The sequence below is a fragment of the Molothrus ater genome, chromosome 3 (genome assembly GCF_012460135.2).
Source record: "Molothrus ater isolate BHLD 08-10-18 breed brown headed cowbird chromosome 3, BPBGC_Mater_1.1, whole genome shotgun sequence".
Classification (NCBI taxonomy): domain Eukaryota; kingdom Metazoa; phylum Chordata; class Aves; order Passeriformes; family Icteridae; genus Molothrus; species Molothrus ater.
In genome coordinates, this window is record NC_050480.2 from 108,039,673 (window position 1) to 108,059,016 (window position 19,344).

The 19,344-nt window shown below is 43.1% G+C and overlaps 1 protein-coding gene across 2 annotated transcripts in view; it reads left to right on the forward strand.

Annotated features, from left to right (window-relative positions):
• The window catches only part of RCAN2 (regulator of calcineurin 2), an 84,749-nt gene extending 67,001 nt beyond the window's left edge, over positions 1-17,748 (forward strand). For both annotated transcript variants that reach the window (XM_036379681.2, XM_036379682.2), the window contains 3 exons: positions 1,447-1,620; positions 4,228-4,399; positions 11,351-17,748. In XM_036379681.2, coding sequence (XP_036235574.1) covers positions 1,447-1,620; positions 4,228-4,399; positions 11,351-11,511 — 507 coding nt within the window. In that variant the 3' untranslated portion in view covers positions 11,512-17,748. The remainder of the gene's footprint in view (positions 1-1,446; positions 1,621-4,227; positions 4,400-11,350) is intronic.
• Positions 17,749-19,344: the final 1,596 nt, after the last annotated feature.

Here is a 19,344-nt window from a genome sequence, read left to right on the forward strand (position 1 = left end):
TCTTTGTCTTCTGTAGTCTGTACCAGTTATCTACTGTAAGGGAAAAGAAATTGTTTTTCTGGATGAGAAGCAAAGAAGTCTTTTAAAGCATGTAAGAATGTGCGGACTTGCAGAGATAGCAAGAAAACAGAATCCTGAAATGGTTTGAATGGGAAAGAACTTTAAAGATAATCTCATTCCAATTCCCCTACATGGGGAGGGACACCTTCCACTAGACCAGTTCGCTCAAAGCCCCATCCAACCTTGCCTTGAACAATTCCAGGGATGTGGCATCTACATCAGGTTATTGGCAATATACATTAGGTTATTATAATTATACAAACCCTGACATAACAGCCCTCAGTGTATATGAAATGGTGTGGCAAATCATCTTACCAGTGGTTTTGGTTTTTTTTTTTCAGAATAAAGCACTCCTAAAAGCAGGGGCTTTGTCTGGCTGATTCTCTATCTTACAAAACTTCAAGTCTTGATTGCAGTAGCTGAAATGCTCAGATTTGATGTGTGACTCACTGGATAGCAGTCTAAAATCTAAGTAAATATGAAGGCTGGACTAAATAATAACTCTCCCCTTTCAGCTTTGGCATTTTATGAATCTGTGCTTGTGTGAGTGAAAAGACCTGTGCAAGTGTCAGAATTGATTTAAGGACTTTGGGTTTATTTGGTGGTGTGGAACTTAGTCCTCTGTATGCTCACAGCTTGCAGAGAAATCATGGAGTCTGAGCCTCCAAGGCTGCCAAAGTGCCTTGAGTTTCTGTTCATTTCCAAGTCCATGGGTGTGGTAAACTTCAGACCTTCGTTTTACAATGCTAAAATATCCCTATTTTTGTCATGAGCTTTTGAGCACATTTCTACAGCTAAACATTTTGAAGCCTGAAGTTTCTGTTTCGGACAGATCACTGTTTTCGGTTGTCCAATTTGTTTCCAGATGCTGTAGGACCTCTCAGAAAACAAGTGTGTATTCTCTTAAGTTTTTAAATGACAAAACATCCAGAAAAACCTATCATGCAATACAAAATGACCCTGTAGTGCTGATGTGGATGTAAGCCTCAGCTGCAGCCTTTGTCTGCTGACTCCACTGTAATTCAGCACAATGGTTGCTTCTGTGCAGATGAGCCCACTGTTGTCTGGTGTTTTCAGTCATGTGCCCTTTCAGCTTCATTTCATGTATGAAATGAAGAGAAAGTAAGAGAAGTTCAATAGCTGCTGGGTTCTCAATTTGAAGACCTCTTCCCCTAAACCCTTTGCAGAGTTCAGCACTACCAGAACGACTGCTTTCCTTAATTTCTTTTCACAGAGCCTTTATTTGTCTATGGACACCTGTCCCCAAAGGCCACAGGTTGAAACCTCCTGCTTAAACAACTGTCAAATTTCAGATTGTTGTTTGACTCAGACTGATGTGACAGAGCACAAAGTGAATCTTCAGCATTATTTCTTTTTGCTTTGCAGGAGAAATTTGAAGGTTTGTTCCGTGCCTATGATGACTGCGTGACATTCCAGCTGTTCAAAAGCTTCAGGCGTGTGCGGATAAATTTCAGCAGTCCCAAATCAGCTGCTCGTGCCAGAATAGAGCTGCATGAAACACAGTTCAGAGGGAAGAAGTTAAAGTTGTATTTTGCACAGGTAATGAAATCTGGAATCTTTTGTGTTACTGCACAATATTTCTTTAAAAGCTATGCACTAACACTGAATAAAAGTAATAAAGGTTTCTCCCTTGCCCAATCTCTCTGATAGAAGATTACTTCAACCTTGTGTTGACTGAGCTGTTTCTGCCCTGAGGGTCTGCAGTAAATTTAAAGGACCACTTAGGACTAAAGTTGCTCATTCAACACACAGAATTATGTATCTCAGAGGTGATTTACAACACTGGCTGTTGTCTGTGGGTAACTCTCTTAACTAACCACGAGAAAGTGCTAATGTAAAGAATCCAAGTGAATAAAAAAGGTGGGGCTGGATTACATATTTGGCTGCCACCCTGAGCCACAGTCAGGCTTCCTCCTGCCTTTTTGGCTTTTCCTTACTGAATACATGAATTACAAATACTGAATTCTCTAAAAGGAATTTATTTAGTCCAAGTCAAAGGAAGAAGGTAGGGGAAGAAAAACAATCCCAGCCTGGGCTGTAGGTGATTATATCCATCTATTGGAACTGTCAGGTGGATGTTTAGTTCTCCTTGGCCAAGGGAGAAAGAACATAGATCTCCCACAGCAGGCTGGGCCCCAGCCAGGATAGAGAAGGTTGAAGGAGGTTGAGAACCCAACCACCACCTCTTCTGAATGCAGTTAAATAAATTGATGTGGTCACTGTGGCTTGTGAGATAACCAGTAGTGTTTATAAGCAAGGTAGGCGTGCTTTGAGCTGCCAGCTTGGCCCTTCAGAGGTCTGAGGATAGGGCTGGCTCACTTCAAGGTATCAAGCAAACACACAGTGTTAAATTATGAGCTTCTTCATCCTGGTCAGAATAGGAGCTGTTTTGAGCCTAGGCAGGAGCAGAACCACAGGAAGATGGGAAGCTACAGCTGTGAAAAAAAAAAAAAAAATGTGCTTAACGAGTTAGATGAGCTCAGAAGATCTTACAGCTGGATTTAGGTATGAAGAATCTGCCTCAATCCTATTTTCTATGCCCTGATCTCCTAAATCTAGCTCTGAATTTTCTGAAAGGTTTTAAAACCTGCAGTTAGGCAGAACTGAGAATGGTTTCATTCTAACTGTACATTCAGGAGGCTAATTGAAAACTTGGGATAACAACAAAAAGAAAAATGTGCACAACAGTGATTAGTCTCCCTATCTAAGCTGATTTCCTGCAGAGCCATTCTGATACCTGCACTATGCTCTCCAGTACACTGGGTCTTACAAGAGCTTATTAGCCATGTTCAGGGAGTGAAGATGTGGAAGCAGCAGTGTCTGGAGCAGTGTCTGGCCTCAGCCAGGCTGAGTAACCACTTCCAGACCTACAAGTTCTGGGGAACATGGAGTTGAGAGATTCAGACTGGTTCTTTGCAAACCTTATGTTTGCTGTCATGGAAATAGAGTTTATTGTGCTCAAGGTGGTTGCAACCTTGCTTAGGTATGGCTGCACTACCATTAATTTATATCAAGGCTTCTTTAACATACTAGAAAAGAGCAGGAATTAAAGCAGATAATTCAAGATGGGTATAAAATAAGGGCACTCAGTTGCAAATGACTAAGGAACATTGTAGATTCCTTTTTCACTTCAACTAAAGAAATAAAATCTGTAGAAACCTTTCTGAAGTTACTTACAAGGCCTCGGTGCAGGAATTACTTGTGTGATCTCACTTTTTATTTAGGCCTTTAGACCAGATCACAACAGTACCTTTACAGCCTCAAAAATCTCTGAGCTAGCAGCTGGAGCTACCAAAGCTCTGCATTTATCCTGAAGGAATGTACACAAGAGGCACAGACATTGTAGCTTTGCTGATGTCACAGCCCCACACTGTGCATGTACTGCAGAGGCACCATCTGTAAGGCTGAGGTGAAATTCAGCTCCAGGCCTTCTCTTCTGAGACTGATGCTGAAATCCTGCCTGGGTGGCATTTGGGATGAGAAGGGTATGATTTGAGCAGTCATTCCATTTAGCCATCCTGTGGGGATGAGAAGCTGGACAATGTGCCCTGGCACCCCAAATATCCTAGGCTGCATCACCCACAGTGTGACCAGCAGGCTGAGGGATGTGCCTCTGATCTGGTGAGATCCCACCTGGAGTCCTGTGTCCAGCACTGGGGTCCCAGATGCAGGAAAGGCATGGACCTGTTGGAGTGAGGCCAGAGGAAGCCACAAAGATGCTCACAGGGCTGGAGCCCCTCTGCTGTGGAGACAGGCTGAGAACTGGGGGTGTTCAGCCTGGAGAAGAGAAGGCTCCAGGGAACCTCACTGTGGCTTTTCAGTACTCAAAGGGGGCTTACAAGAAAGGTGGGAATGGACCTTTTAGCAGGCCCTGTTGCAATAGGACAAGGGGGAAATAGTTTAAACTAAAAGAAGGTTGTTTTAGGCTGGGTATAAGGAACAAATCTTTTACAGTAGGAGTGTGAAACACTGGCACAGGTTGCCCTGAGGAGTTGCAGGTGACCCATCCATGGAAATATTCAAGGCTGGATGGGGCTCTGAGCAAGGCAGCAGGGTTGGAGGAGATGACCTTTAAAGGTCCTTTCCAACCCAAACCGTTGTGTGATTCTTTCCTGTACTAAACAGTGTCTTTGTTATGCTTTAAAGATTCAGACCTCTGAGACAGATGGAGACAAGCTTCATTTGGCACCACCACAGCCTGCAAAACAGTTTCTCATCTCGCCTCCAGCCTCCCCACCTGTAGGGTGGCAACCAATAGATGATGCAACACCTGTCATCAACTACGACCTCCTTTATGCAGTTTCTAAGCTTGGACCAGGTAAGCTTGTGGTCCTTGGGTGAAAACGTGGCAGGAAAAGCAGACAAGAAATACCAGTGTAGATAATAACTGTAGAGGGAGTTGGCATAGAGCTGGAAGTTGCATTAAAATTTGGATTTCAGTTGATGGATGTCACCTGGTTCTTTCCTTCAGAATGAGTTTTGCCATGTGTAGGCACAGAATGTGTGTTATCTGCAGCTTGTGAGAGCTGATCAAAGCTTTGCTTACACCATTTATTCTGCTGAGGTTTGTGCCTAGGTGACACAGCTGATAGTTTAGGTGGGGACTGGACAAATGTTTGGCTGTGGATGTGAGGAGTTTTTGCTGTACATGACATCTGCTCAGTTCTGCATTCCAAGGTGCAGATTTCTCACTTGAAAAAGTGCACATTCACTGGAGTGGAGAATCTCTCACATTGTTCATTGAGAGAGAACTACTGTTCCCCAGTCCCAGTGGGATTGCTCTGTTAGGAATGCTCATTTCCTGCTGAAAACTATGCAGGAGGAATGGGATAAGTTGTAGCCTCCCTTAGCACAAGATAAATGTCAATGGATAATGCATCCAGGCTTTCTTCTGTCTTCCCATCTTCAGCTAACGCCAGGAGTTGAAGCTAGCCGTGATTTTTAAGCAATGCTTTCCCTTGGAAAATGCACATCTGATAAAACCAAAACTTTACATAGGAGAGGGTAACTTTTGATTTAATTAAGTCATCTTTACAAATAGTTTCCTTTCAAAGCTGTTAAAGCATCCTGTTTTAGAATTTTCAAAATGAGAAAGGTTCCAGTTTCAGGTCCAAGCAGTATCATTTACAAATTAATCTAATTTACATTCATAAGCCACAAGGAAAAAATAACCTATTAAATTATCTTCAGTACCGAAATAAAACATTTCAGATCCAATCTAATAACAATTGTGGGGGTGAGCTCATGAAAATTTAGCAGTTTATTTTTGAAATTCTTGTGGGATGAGAGAATTGTTTTCTCCCCAGCTGTACTGGGAATGCTGCTTGCTCGCTCCGAGAGCAGCTTCCAATTGCAGACATCTAATCATTGGGGCTTTTGTGCAACTGCACCAAAGGAACTCAGAGCTGGAGTGCAGAGGGTGCAGAGGGATGTTTCACAATTCACAAGGTTTGCAGGATTATCTCCTGTCTTTTTCAGATGGGATCTCTCACAAGAGGAAAATATACATCAGGAGATTCCTATGGTTTGTTCCCCTTCAGCAGGAAAAAGGCAGTAGTAAAAAGGCAGTCGGGGGAAGACTTCATACAATATTGCATATTATTATTTCCAGGAGTGATACTTTGCTTCTAAAATGCTGAATAAAAGAAAAACCAAAAACCTCCTTTTTTTTTTTTTTCCCCTTTGATGCAGCAGTGTTATAAATGGAAACATGTAAACGAATTCCCGAGCTAGCTGGGTAATAAATCAATTCCTGTTCTGGAGCAGTGGAATGTGAAATATCACTCATTGTCCCACACTCTGGGACAGCTTTGCGTGAAGGTCAAATTCACCCGGATTTAAGGAGCCTGCAGGGAGCACTATGAAAAGCCATTGTGTGCTCTCTTCTTTCTATTTTTAGCACTTGTTAGAGGGATCAATTTTAGTTAACTGCAGCGGCGGGTTTAAAATAGTGTTGCTGTTCTCAGTTGTACATTTACTATGTTTAGAATTTCATTGAAAAACAAATCCCACTAACACTTGTTTCTCAGTATTGCAGCAGTAAAACACTGCTGGACATCAAACAGCATTGGTAGCCTCAGAGAAGAGATTTTTTTTTGTTCAAAAACACAATTTAAAAATGTAACTACGGCTTATCAGCTGTCGAAAAATACTCACTTGGCACAGTTGTTTACAGAGCTGAGAATGTTAGAATCTGACTTCCATGTCTTTAACTTGTGAGGAATCTTTGCTGTATTAAATGCAATGATGTGGTATAATAAACATCTGAGCACCAGGAAAACTCATTAGTGCTTCTAAATAGTGAACAGTGTCTTTGTATGCCCTCAGCATAAGATGAGTTTTATTGTCCTACTTCACTGGAAATGCAGGATGTCCCACCTGGACACAGACCCATGCTCCTTTCCCATTCCCTGAATCCAGGTCATGTCCTGTAACAGTATGGTGCCATAGTCATCATAGCCATAAAATTAGACACCAAAACTGCCCCTGGTTGAAAAATGTTGGGAAATTTCCTCCAGGGTGTAAGGAGTATGCTGGAAGTGAGTTAACAGATTTGCTGTGTGCCAGCAGTTTTGGACAGGTGTTTTAGCTGGAGCAGTGACAGGCTGGCATCTTGGAGATCTAATGGAACAGATTTCTTTCTGTGCTCAAAAGGAAGCTGGTTTTGGTCCCCTCACATGGAATTGAGATCGGTGAGAGTGCATTTACTCCTTAGGGAAGATCGTGGCATATTTAATTAAGTTCCTGGATGATTGATGTATATTCTCACTTTCTACAGATGCAGAAATTAGGCTTTAAATGAGCCATGAACAGAGTGCTGTAGATCAGTCAGAGCCAGGAACCGTGACTGTGCCTGGTGCTGACCACCAGCCTACAATCTTTTCAATATATTGCAAATAAAGGAGTGCAATTGTTAACCAGTTTGATGGAAAACACTCTCACTGTCAAGACAACTTTGAGTAGTTTGATATGCTGATGAAGATGTGCAGACATCAGGGCCTGGAGTACAGAACAGCCTGGCAGGTTGCAAGCATTCCTGTAGGAAAAGCTAGCTCCAAGTTAGGCCAGGTGAGGATACAACCTGGACCTGACAGGCAGACAATCAAACAAGCACCCCATGTTGCAAACATATTTTATGTAAGAAACCTTTGCAAAGTGGAGGGAGAGGGAGTCTCCAGGTCCAGCCTGTGTCTACAGCAGAGCTGCTCCTCCAAGGACAGGCAGCTGTTTGCCATTTATTAGTGCAGTGATTTGCAAACTATCCTCTTGGCACTAGAATATGGTCTTTCTTTTCTGGAAAGCAGTCCCTCCCTCTCCCTGTCCACTCCCCAACCTGACTATATCTGCTCTCTTGCCCCACTGCCTCATTCTTCACAACAGATTGCCCTGTATCCCCTCATTTCTAACTCTGCACTCCAGAGTGCCTTTCCCCAGGATCCCAGGTGCCACCCTCACTTCCCCTTGCCAGCCTCAGCTCCTGCTCTGCCCTGGGTTTGGCTCACCCTTTCCTAGGGAACGGGGAAAACAGGTGAGAGCAGGACCCTGCCCAGGAAATGCCATACATAGGGATTTCAAACCATCTCACAAGGCAGATTTTCTGTGCCCAAGTGTTTTCAAACTCTCTTGTTTGTCATCACTGAGTCAAAGGAAATACTAAATACTTCATATGACTCCCAGGGAGGATTAAAAGGGGATGGAGGGGCAAACAAATGGTGGTAGATAAAACTTTTCATCTCTGTCCTTCCTCTCCCTGCTGTTCTGTGGGTGCTTTTGCCCTTCCCTTCTCTTACCAGGGGCAGGGTACAGGAGAGCTGCTGGATGGAGAAAACTCTGGTTGGAAGAGGATATAACATTACTGATGTTTCAGGAGAGGTTGCCCAGCTCCTGCAACATCAGTAATGGGCTTCCAGGGAGCAACTCCTCCATTTTGCTATGGCAGATTCATGCTATAGAGGTGTTTTATGGAGGTGTTTTGTGGGATGGGCTGTAGCTCTTCTGTCACAAACATGCATAAGGACCTCCTGTTACTTGCATCCTGTTATTTGTAAAGCACTTGGATGAAGGGACTGTAAGTGGAAGGTATTTTCATGATGCTAATGCCACATTTACATGAAATGGGCAGCTGTGAACTCATTAACCTTTGCTCATAAGTCTGAATTGGGGATGAAGTAGCTACACATTATCATTAGCATTTTTACATTATTCTTTATGTATATGAGCTTGATCTTTACTGGACAAAAGGGCCCTGTTAGACAGGAACTGCACCATCAAGGAAAGGTCACAGTATTGACTCACAAAGGGATAGAAAATCCTATACCATTATTTTTAATTCTGAAATATCCTAAGTTGCTTCTGTGCTCATCTTTCTCGCGTCACCCAAGGCTGTGGGTTTACTCCTGGCTCTTGTGGTCACAAAAAGTAGGGCCCAGTGACATAAAAGCAGATGTGCTCACTGATAATGGAGAAGACTTCAAATTCTTACTGGTTTTCTTATGCAAAGCAAATAGAGAGGAACATCACTGCTGTTTTCAGGGGCTTATCAGAAAGTTTTATTGACAAATCGATATAGTGGACGTGCCACAGCTGAATTCTTCCTGAAGGGCAGAGTATATTTGATAAATTTTATGATAATTTTCTGAGTAAATTTATGTGAGTTGCCACTGTTAGCTTATGTAAAGGTTTAAATTTATTATTACAGGATAGAGATAGGCCAAGGACAGCTGGAGGAGAAAAAACCCTGTCCCCAAGAATCCTTTGGCTTAGCTAGCCTGTAGGAATTCTCCAGACAAGCAGGAGAAGCAGGAGCATGGATCAGTGTAGGGCCTGGGAACACAGAGAAGGCCATGTCAGAGACAGCTGAATGAGGTCACTGGACAAATGCTTGGGTGGGATTACAGAAATTGGTGAATCTTACCTATGTTAATTCAACTTGCTACTCATAGCTTGGGACAACCTAGGTCTTCTCACTCCAGTGACTCAACCATTGCTTCAGTAGCTGAACTGCTGCAGGCTTAGCTCATTATTTTTTTTCTTATGCTGGAAATTGTGTTGAAGAGAAAAGAAAAAAAACATAGAAACAGGGAAGCAGCAGAAGGGAAGAGCTAATCTGGCTGTATCTATTGGATTATTTTGTTCTTATCACCTTAGTGTTTTTCTGCAAACACTGGAACTTTGGAACAAGATATGGCTGTACAAAAGTCCCAGAGTTATTGTTGTCCTGTTCCTAACTCAGCCATTAAAAGGTTTTGTGCTGTTTGTGTAAAGAACAGAGTCTGCAGCTCATTTATGCTCAGAAATAACTCTATGCCTTAAAAACATAATTTATGAGTGCATCACATTTTGGTTTGCAAAGTGACATTAATTGCTGCTGCAGTTACTTGTGCCAGAGGCATCTGAATATTTTTCCTTGCATCTGTACTTTTTTCACTGTTCTTTTTCAGCAGAAAGAGTCCTTCTGGGAGGGATTTGAGCAGTAAAAGAATGTGGCATTTGAAGTGGCATTATTACCTTTTAAGAGGGCAGTGAGTGTGATTTCCTGGGCGGTGCTGCTGTAGGAGGACAGCACTGCGGAGGGAGCTGCCTGCGGTGACAGTGACCAATGCAGCCCTCGGTGCTGCCTGGCGGCATTGACGTCAGCCCAGAGCTGAGAAATTAGCTGAGGCCCGCAGGGAAAATGGGCAGAGAAAAACCATATAATTCCTCAATGCAGCACAACCAAGCTATTTCTCTTTTTATATTTTAGCCTATCAGCAAGACCTGTAATGCTTTGCTCGATTTGGATTCAGAGGAAAGGTTGCCAAAAATAGAGCAGTTAAATGTCAACATTAATGGTATCACAGCAGTAAAATATTTCTCACAGCAAGGTGCCTGGCTTATATCTATTATTCACTAGTTGCCTTCTTGTTTTTAGGCAAAAATACAGTGTGTCCTCTAGTCTCAAGCCACCCAGGCTTATTTGGACCAGGAATTTGTCAGCACAAGCAGCATGTGAGCACAGTCCCAGAACTGCATGTGCTAATGCAGGGCCAAACCTAAAACCCCTTCTTCACATGAATTACTCAGCCACAAAGTGGCAAACAAATAAAACTCCAGATTAGTACCACAAGCAAGCCACAAGTGCTTTGAGGCAGGGACTGCTGTTTGCTCCCATGGTACAACATGTGGCACTGCTGGGTTCTGCCAGTGGTGCAGCATTTAGGAGCCACTGCACCACAGAGGCCAGCTGGGTTTGCTGGGGCCTCACCTTCCTCATCTCAGGAGATTTTGCTGGCAAAGTTGGTTTTCTTTAAAGTCTTAAATTCATTTCTTGCAATTTAATTACCAATACCTACTTGTATCCCATGTAAAATCCAGAATACATGTAGTGCCAGAAGGCTGAATTCAGGACTCAAAGCCCTATGTCTGATCCTTTGTTTGCCTATGGACTTTTGTAGGTAACCACCCAAGCCCATTGGGCCAGTCTCTTAATAGCTGGACTCCATGACCCTTGGGGGTTCCTTCCAATTCAGAATATTTTCTGTGAAAAAAAAAAAAAAAAGCCCTGTTCATCTTCCTCAGAGGAGTACTGTGTTGAGACTTAAATAAGGAACGTAGATAGTTAGAAAATATATGTACTGTTTAGGCATTCAGCCTGCTCTAGTGAGCATTTATAGACTGCTCTGTAATCTCATCTGTAGAGGCAAAATTTGTTACAGCCCCAGCTAAAGAGCTTTGAAACTCAAAATCTGTCTGCAGCAGAGATATGGGGGAATTTATTTCTGGAGAAATTAGATTAAGTGTTGAAATCTGTCTAAGAGCAACAACTGGGCTTTAAATGGGACTGAAGGAAAGCCACAGCAAAAATAAAGAATCACCCCAACCCAACAGGTGTGAAATAACTTCAGACCACAGGTTGAATAGGCTGGGTTCCAGCTCATCTTTTTAACCATGAATTTCTGTGTTCTTTCTCCTTCCTCTGCCTACTTTGGGGGTTTGTTTCAGTGCCATTGGCCACCAATATTAGTACCAAAACCCAGTTACAGACACGAGGATGTGTGTATTTTATGATGCCTTACAGACCTGGGATCAAACTGCCTCCAGGGGCAGGATTCCCAGGATGTGCTGTGGCAGCTGACAGAGTCCAGCCGTGCTGGTGCTCACCTGTTTTTAGGAGCAGCACACACTCAGCTCCCTACCCAGGTGTGGTGTATTCTGCAGTCCAGGAGTGCCACGGGCTGTGTTGCTACTCAGATTGCCATCGTTTGATGTGATTGCTTTTCTCTGCTTCCAGGAGAGAAATACGAGCTGCACGCAGGAACAGAGTCCACTCCCAGTGTGGTAGTGCACGTTTGTGACAGCGACATGGAGGAAGACGAGGACCCAAAGAATTCTCCAAAGCCAAAAATCATTCAAACTCGACGCCCCGGTGTGCCGCCGCCTGTATCTAACTGAGCGTCTCTGGCAGAAGCAGGAAGCAGCACTTCTCTCTCCTCCAGCACAGCTCTTGGTTTTTGTTTGCTTTGTTCTGTTGAAAGGCAGCCTTTGCCTTCTGAGCACCGGGACACTAAGGTCATTGAAACCCCTTCACAGTAATCAAGCCTCTGTAACAAAAGGGCTAGGAAAAAGATCTTTGTACCTGTAACCATATCACACACCAACTGATAGATCTAGCTGGAAAGGACAAAACAAGGCTGAGGAAACAAGGGTTGGTTTCAGTCTGAGGATCTTTTCAGAGCTGTAATTTGCATACTGAAACACTACTACCAGAGATCGTTTGGGTGGGAATTAGGCCAATATCAGTCTTGATATTCAAACTCCCAGGATTGCTACTGCCCTTCATCAAGCAGCCTGCCCCTCTGCCCTCCTCACCTCCCAACAGTCTTTTTCCCTTTTCCCTTTTTTTTAAGGGGGGTAGGTGAGTTGTTTTTGCTTTACTAGCAGCTTGGTGGCCTTTGCACCCCCCTGGAATTTTCTGTAAGGAATACTATCTTTGCAACATTTTCAGAAACAACAGAAAACAACCCTCTTCCAGCAATAGCTGTAGAGAACGGTGGTCTGAAATGGTGGCAGGGATCTGAGATGGAGCTCCCTGGGCTGAGGGGAGAGGCAGCAGCTGCTGGGGGGTCTGGTCAGTTCTTCTCTCTGGAGAGAAGGGAGCCAGAATATCAATAGGGATTGTCAATTCATCTTCTATCAAGGGATGAGTGGTGCTTCTCTTCGGGTCTGAGGAAGAGGAGCTGACTGACTGCTCATTTAAGATGGGATTCCTTACTCTCTGTCATAGCTGAACGTTCCAGTAACATTACAGGCTGAATGCTTTCCTAGTGGTGTGGTGAATAGCCCTGAAATTGTCAGTAATTACTTGCACATCTCTAATATTCAGCCCTTTTCCCTTCCCATGTCCTGTGCTTCAAAACCCTTTTTGAGCTGTATGCAGTTTGGGTTTGTGGAGGTGAGCAGAGGTTAGTTGATTTTTTTTTTTCTTTTTTAGGCCAAAGAAAACAGGACCATAATTACACACTTGAAATTAGACTGCATGCAACTGAATCCCCTTTTTTCACCCCATCCTGCATGTTTCTTTCACTTGCAATATATACTGGGTTACAAAAACTGTTCTGTGTTTGCATCATGGCTGACAGCAGACAGGTCCCGGATTCCCTGTCTGGCAGACCTTCCATGATGATTTATTTTTTTAAGGCATACTTGTCATTTGGAGAACATATTTTCTAGACATTTGAGCTCAGATTTTGCATATATTTAAGCATGCGCTTAATTTATGCACATGAGTAGTTCCACTGAAATTAATACTGCAGAAACTGAGCGTATGTGCAAGGTATGGTGGGATTTTTAAGCTAATTAGCTGCAGCTGTACTCCCCAAAGTGTCTATAAAATGGCACAGCGAGCCTCCATGGTTTAAAATCCTTTACAGCTTAAAATAAGTAAATACATCTTGGAAGCTTATTCTAGGATCTGGAAAGTCAGCTTAGGTTCTGTAATCAAGATTTTTGTTATAAAACCTAATGATCTGGTTTCTGAGGGAGGGTTCCATCACACCCTTAATTAGCAGCAATGCTACAAAGCTTCAGCAGAATCAAGTCCCCCTTGCAGGGGTTTTGGCTTGGCAGCACTTCCAGGACAACAGGCGTGTTGCTCTGTCAGTGGGGACAGGAGATGGCACTCCCAGCCTGCAAGGTGAGGACATCTGGGAATGAGGACTTGTCATTCTCACATAGTTCAGCCTCCTCTGACCACCAAAGCCCCCCCTGGTATTCCTGATGAGATGCAGTTCTTTGCTCAGCACTCAGTATATTTCCATAATGTGATAATTGTTACTGCATTATGGGCATTGTTGTGTGCTGTTACACTGATGGAATACTGGTCATTAAATACAGCAGAGACTGAACAGAAAATGGGGCTTTAGTATCTTCATGATACAGATGTGAAGTTTCTTTAAAGTAACTCCTTGGAGGTGCCACATCAATTATTTTCCCAGTGATACATTTAAAATTGATTTGAGGAAACAAATTGTCACTCACGGGCCTAGGAATGTATTCTGTTGAAAACACCATCTTAGGCCACAAAGGATATTCCAGGAGTAACACCACTGGCTTTTTTGAGAACACACCCAGCACTGATGTCCGTAGGATTTAAACACGTGAATGATCAGATATCATTGCTAATGGATTTTTTTACAGGCAAAACTGTAGGAGGCCAAATCTTGTCCTTGTATCCATGTCCTCAAACTTTGGAGAGACGTGGTTCTGAACTAAGTACTTTGGCCTCAAATGATGTAAAACTACACTGCAAATTAAAGCACTGGACCTTAAATGTTCTTTCCTCAAAGTGCATTTTCAAATAGTATTAAAACAAGGCCCCATTCAGTGACTACTCCGTGCTTTGGAAAGCTGTGTGGTACTACCCAGGAGGCAGCAGGACATGGCTCATTGCTTGAAGCATTGAAATAGAAACACAATTACAAACCTGAAAATTCAAAGCAGCCTCTATGGTCAAAGCCTATATATCACCTGTCTGTGATAAAATAATGATCATCATTAAAAAAAAAAAAAAAAAAGATGTTTCATGTATTATGGAATAATGTCCCTATCATCAAACTATAAGCATTTGTGACTCTTGAGAAAAGCTAGTGTTTTACTAAAGGCTGATTCTTGCCTGACATGGAAAGAATGCTTCTTCCAAAAAATGCTGACTATCTGGAAGGGGAATTGTCCTATTCAGTAAATTACAGGCAGAGCCCTCCTCCTTATTTGAGCGGGAATTTGCTTTTCTGAGGTCAGCCACTCTGATTTGCTTTTCTCACAGGGTGTCAGGGGTTCTCTCCTGCTGGAGCCCTGGAAGAATGGAGCTCAATGTTACACTGTGGCTCCTGAGGCACAGTGGCACAGCCTACATCCTTTTAATTTCCTCCCCAACGCAGGAGCTGGAGGGAGTGGCTGGAGGTGATGCCCTGGGGCCTCTGGAGGGTGGACATGGCTCCTGCTGCTCTTTGGAAATTAAAAGAAGGAAATCAGGGGAGTACAGCTGCTGCTTCTGTTGCCTGCTGCCTACTTGTCCTTTCTGACCTCTTCAGAAATGTAACTGACATTTTAATGACTTCCTCACTACAGTTTAAAGCATGAAAACATTTCCAGTGCATGGAGAAAGAGTGTTTTAGAATCTGCTCTTTTGGAACAAAACAAGTAATTTTTGTGGCCTTGATTTTTGTGATTAAGACAAGGTGTGCAAACTCCCCCCTTCCTAACATACACAGACACACTCCAGTAAACTTTGTTTTCAGCCAAGAAAATATGGCAAGAGCATCCCTTCCTCAACCATATAGCAAGACCACAGCCATAGCCACTGTAAAGAGTTTTAGGTTATAAAAATTCTCCCCATGCATAAATTTTGTAGCACTAATTTGATCCTAAATTGGGTGAGAAGGGTGGGTTGGTTTTATTTTGGTCTTTCCCCTGCTCTGTCCCATTCAGCAACACTGTAAAAGCTTTCAGCAAAAATACAGATTGTTGTTTGTATTGAGGAATGGACTGAACTCCTGGAAGGATTTGATTCCAGTGGTTTGTCTAAGCACTGTCACAGATGCCATGAGCTTTTCCATTGTATTGTACATAACTTTTGAAATATTACATTTAGTCATATTTTATAGGAGTATTAAAAAGCTACAGGCTAATTAATCACTTTTACACTTGTATAATTCAGAGCTTAGTTTAAAATAATAAATATGGCAAACAGTATTTTTGTGTTCTGCTTGCACTGGTGTTTGGAAAAGCAACATTTAAAGAGTTAAACTATATCAATAAACTGAGTAGTACCCCTGCTAGAACTGAAAATGCTTAAACGTGTGACATAGGCCAAACTCTGTTTCAGTAGAAATTAAGGGGAAAGGAGCCTTCTTGTTGGCAGGCTATGCCATGTTCCATTTTAAGCTGCTGCAGTTTCACAGTCATGTGAACTTGCTCTGGCTTGCTGTGGATTTGGCTTGGTGTACACAAAAAAAAGCTGCAGTGCAGTCCCTGATGAGCAAAAGCTCAGCATGTCCCAGACCCCTGATGTGGTTCTCATTGTGCTTTTATAATCATGGGTGATGCTGTGGCCATGAGTGCTTGGACAAGGAGCATGGCATCCAGCTGCCAGCCAGGCTGGGGTAAGAGGTCTGTTAGCATTCATTATTATAAAAATTGAAACCAATTGTTGTCTCTTGCATCAGTTTGTGCTGGGTCTTGCAAAAGACTGGAAACTGGGAGGTGAGTTTGCTGATAACTGTCCTGTGAAATTCTGATATTGAATTGCCTAAATCTGGATTTAAAAAAATCATTTGTTTTTCTGTGTGCCTGGCACAAAATACTCATTTCTCAAAGGATGATTGTTCATAATTCTGAAAACTAGATCTACTTAAGAAGCCTCACTGGAGAAGTAAACTCTGAGCTCTTTAATTCCTTTGAAAAGGACAGGCCTTAACCTCTGTGTTTTAATCAGAAAAACTAGTAATAGCGAACTTCTTCTGCGGTTCTTATCACCTCTTTTAGAGGTGAAAGGCAGGAAGCCTAGTTTATTCTTTATTGAGCACCAAAAGAGCTTCCCCCACCAGCGTGAGTTTCTTCATCCACCCGACTGAAATGCTGTGTTTGTGACATGCTGGCTGTGGCTTCTCCACCGTGCCTGGCACTGGACACAGCACTGGGAAATGAGCTTCAGGGCTTCAGTTGGGGATGGCAGAGAGCTGTGTCCCAGAGGACCCGACTGATCACAGTCACAGCGCTTCCAGATCCTCTGAAAAATATTCACTGAATTTATTTTTGGTCCTTCTTTAGTGGCAAACACCTCAGCACTCAACTTTTTGCAGTTTCAGGCTTTCTCTCACATACTAGTGTGAAAGAAATACTTTTGCATGTCCTTGATTCCCTTTTGCCGAAGAGATCACTTTTAATTCTGGTTTATCAAAAAACAAAACCAGCTATGGATTAAAGTCCTAGCCAGACCCTCATTTATGCTCAGCATCATGCAATGCTCTTGACTAGTGAGTTACACTAGCAAAAACCCCAAACACTGCTTTTCCTGGTTTAACCCATCTTCTGGGGGAGTACAGCAGATTTCAATATTCTAGGCTCCTCTTAAAAAGAGATGTTTTTATAACAGTAGCTGTGCTCTTTTTTTGAATACATGTAGACTGCAGCATTCAGGGGTAAAAGGACAAGGGAGGAAGTGTTGTAAAAGCTCTTTCCCACAGGTCTATTTGAAGTGTGGAGTGTATTTGCTTTGGCTTGGAGGGGAGAGAAGCCAGCACTGTTAGAGGCAGAACAGCAGCAGCACTCTGGATGGAATGGCAGGAACCCTGAAAGTCCCTACTGCAGAGATGCTCAGAAAGCTTAAAAAAACCAGCCTGAATTCTCTCTCCCCTTCTGTCAGTTTGTTCAGAACTACACAGATTCTGGGGCTGCAGCAAGAGTCATCTTAATATAGGATTGTGTCCTGATGCAGCAGCTACAAAGCTTAAATAGGGACATTTTTTAGGGAGGTTCTTGCTGGAATAAGGCTGGGAAAGCTGTGAAGTGTGAGCAGCCTTGAAGTTAATGAAAAATAAAGATATTCAGAACCTTAAAATGGACTTCAGGATGCAGTCATGTACCTGAGAGCTGTATTAAGGGCCCATTTGAATCAGGGGCTCACTCACAACATTAAGAGTACCCAGCAAGAAAGATTAAAGCTCTCTATTGTTCTCACCAGAAAATCAGCCTTCTTTTAACAAATTATTGTAACTGATCATATATCTAGTGCGAGAAAGTTGTGTCTACATTAGTGTCACACAGATGTGTTCTCTTCACTGTTGGGTTAATGAAGGTGAATGTTTTGAATCCATTTTAGAGCAGAGTTCTTGTACAGAAACTTCTGACAGAAATGCCATCTGTAAGGACTGGTGGACCCTTAAGTGTCAGTTTGGCAAGTTGTCCTACTGTGGGTAGCTGCAGAAATATTTCGTGTATGTTGTTGTAGATTTAAAAGCATTGCTCATGGTTTCATTCGAGTGTCTGCATTTCTGACACGGATGTGACATATCTGTATATATTATAAATCAATACTATTTTTAACCACATATTTTGTACAAATATTCACATTAGCTCTGTACTTCAATGAAAATCTATGATGGTATTAAACATTTTGGTGGAATTAGCAAACTCCTTGTCCGTGCTTTGCTTTCATTTTATATCAGTGTTAAGCAGCTGAGCCATTTCTGGCATCCAGGGCAAATATTATAATTTCCATCTATTCATGTTGTTCCTTAAATCCAGGTGCACCTGTACCCTCTAGTGACTGATCCCAGCCACTGCAGAGGCAGCTCCCAACACTTCTGGAGAGCCCAAAATCAAACCTGAACCAACAGTAAATGTGAGCACAGTTTTTTCTAGCTAATGAGTAACAAGGTGGGACAGCACATTGCTGTTGAGGGACACCCAGCAAGAGATTTCAATACACACAGGTGCAGTTTTATAACAACTTTTTCCTTTTTTCCCTTTCTCCAAAGTTTCTGGTGGGGTTTACAGCCAGGAATCAGATGATGACTTTGTCCTACAGGAGCAGAACAGCGACATCCACACAGGTTCTACCAGGCACAGCAGCAATGTGATTCTCCAGGCTTGGACTAGCTCAGCCTCACACCTGTAACAGGACAGCAGCAATGAAGGAGGGGGAAAAAAGACATGAAGAAAACAATTAGAAGAGCCTTGTTCCCTAGTACAATCCCTGGTGGTATGGTGAAAGGGAAAAAGGTATCACATATATGTATACTGATATACATATAAAAATAGAAAATTAGAAATATAAATATATACATAATTATTTGTTTATTTATTGAGTCAACAGGCAGTGCTTGTGTGCAGCCTTGACAACTCTATGATTCTGTGTTCCCATGCACCAGTAAGAAGAGAGTTTTGTACTGCCATGAATTGGGGTGGGCTTTGTGAACATACACAGGACGCGGACTTTGGACTCATACATAACACAGGTCCTCAACTAGGAAAGGTGGGAAACCTAGCTTGGATTTTTGTCCAGTTCAGCATTTTAGATTCTAGTGAGATGGGGAAGGATAAATTTATTTTCATTCCAGGACATAGCTGTGGATCTGGACATGAAAAGGGGGGGAAAGCATCTTCTGGGAAGCAAATGGAAAATTTAGAGCCTCAGAACACAAGAGGAGAAAAAAAGGCTGATAGAAAACCAGCAATTTTAAAATTATTATTATTTCTAACCAAAGAAGCACTTCCAGCTATCGAGAGAATGAATTTTACTCCTTGTTTTACAGTCAGCTGAGCCAGCCCTGCCCAAGCTCTATGACATGCAGCAACGCCCTTACTACCCTTGTGACATCCGTGCCAGGGCTGTACTGGGGAACACCACCCAAGATCACCTCACCTGTGACCTGGGGTGCTGGGGACAGCAGCTGAGCATGAGCCAGCTGTGCCCAGGTGGGCAAGAAGACCAAAGGCACCTGGGCTGTAGCAGCCATGGTGTGGCACAGGGCCAGGGCAGTGACTGCCCCCTGTGCTGGGCACTGCTGGGGTCACCTCCAGGGCTGTGCCCAGTTCTGGGCCCCTCAGTTCAGGAAGGACATTGAGGGGCTGGAGCGTGTGCAGGGAAGGGAACGGAGCTGGGGAAGGCTCTGGAGCACAGGCCTGAGGAGGAGCTGCTGAGGGAGCTGGGAAAGGGGCTCAGCCTGGAGAAAAGGAGGCTCGGGGGGATATTCTGGCTCTGCACAACTCCTGACAGGAGGGGGC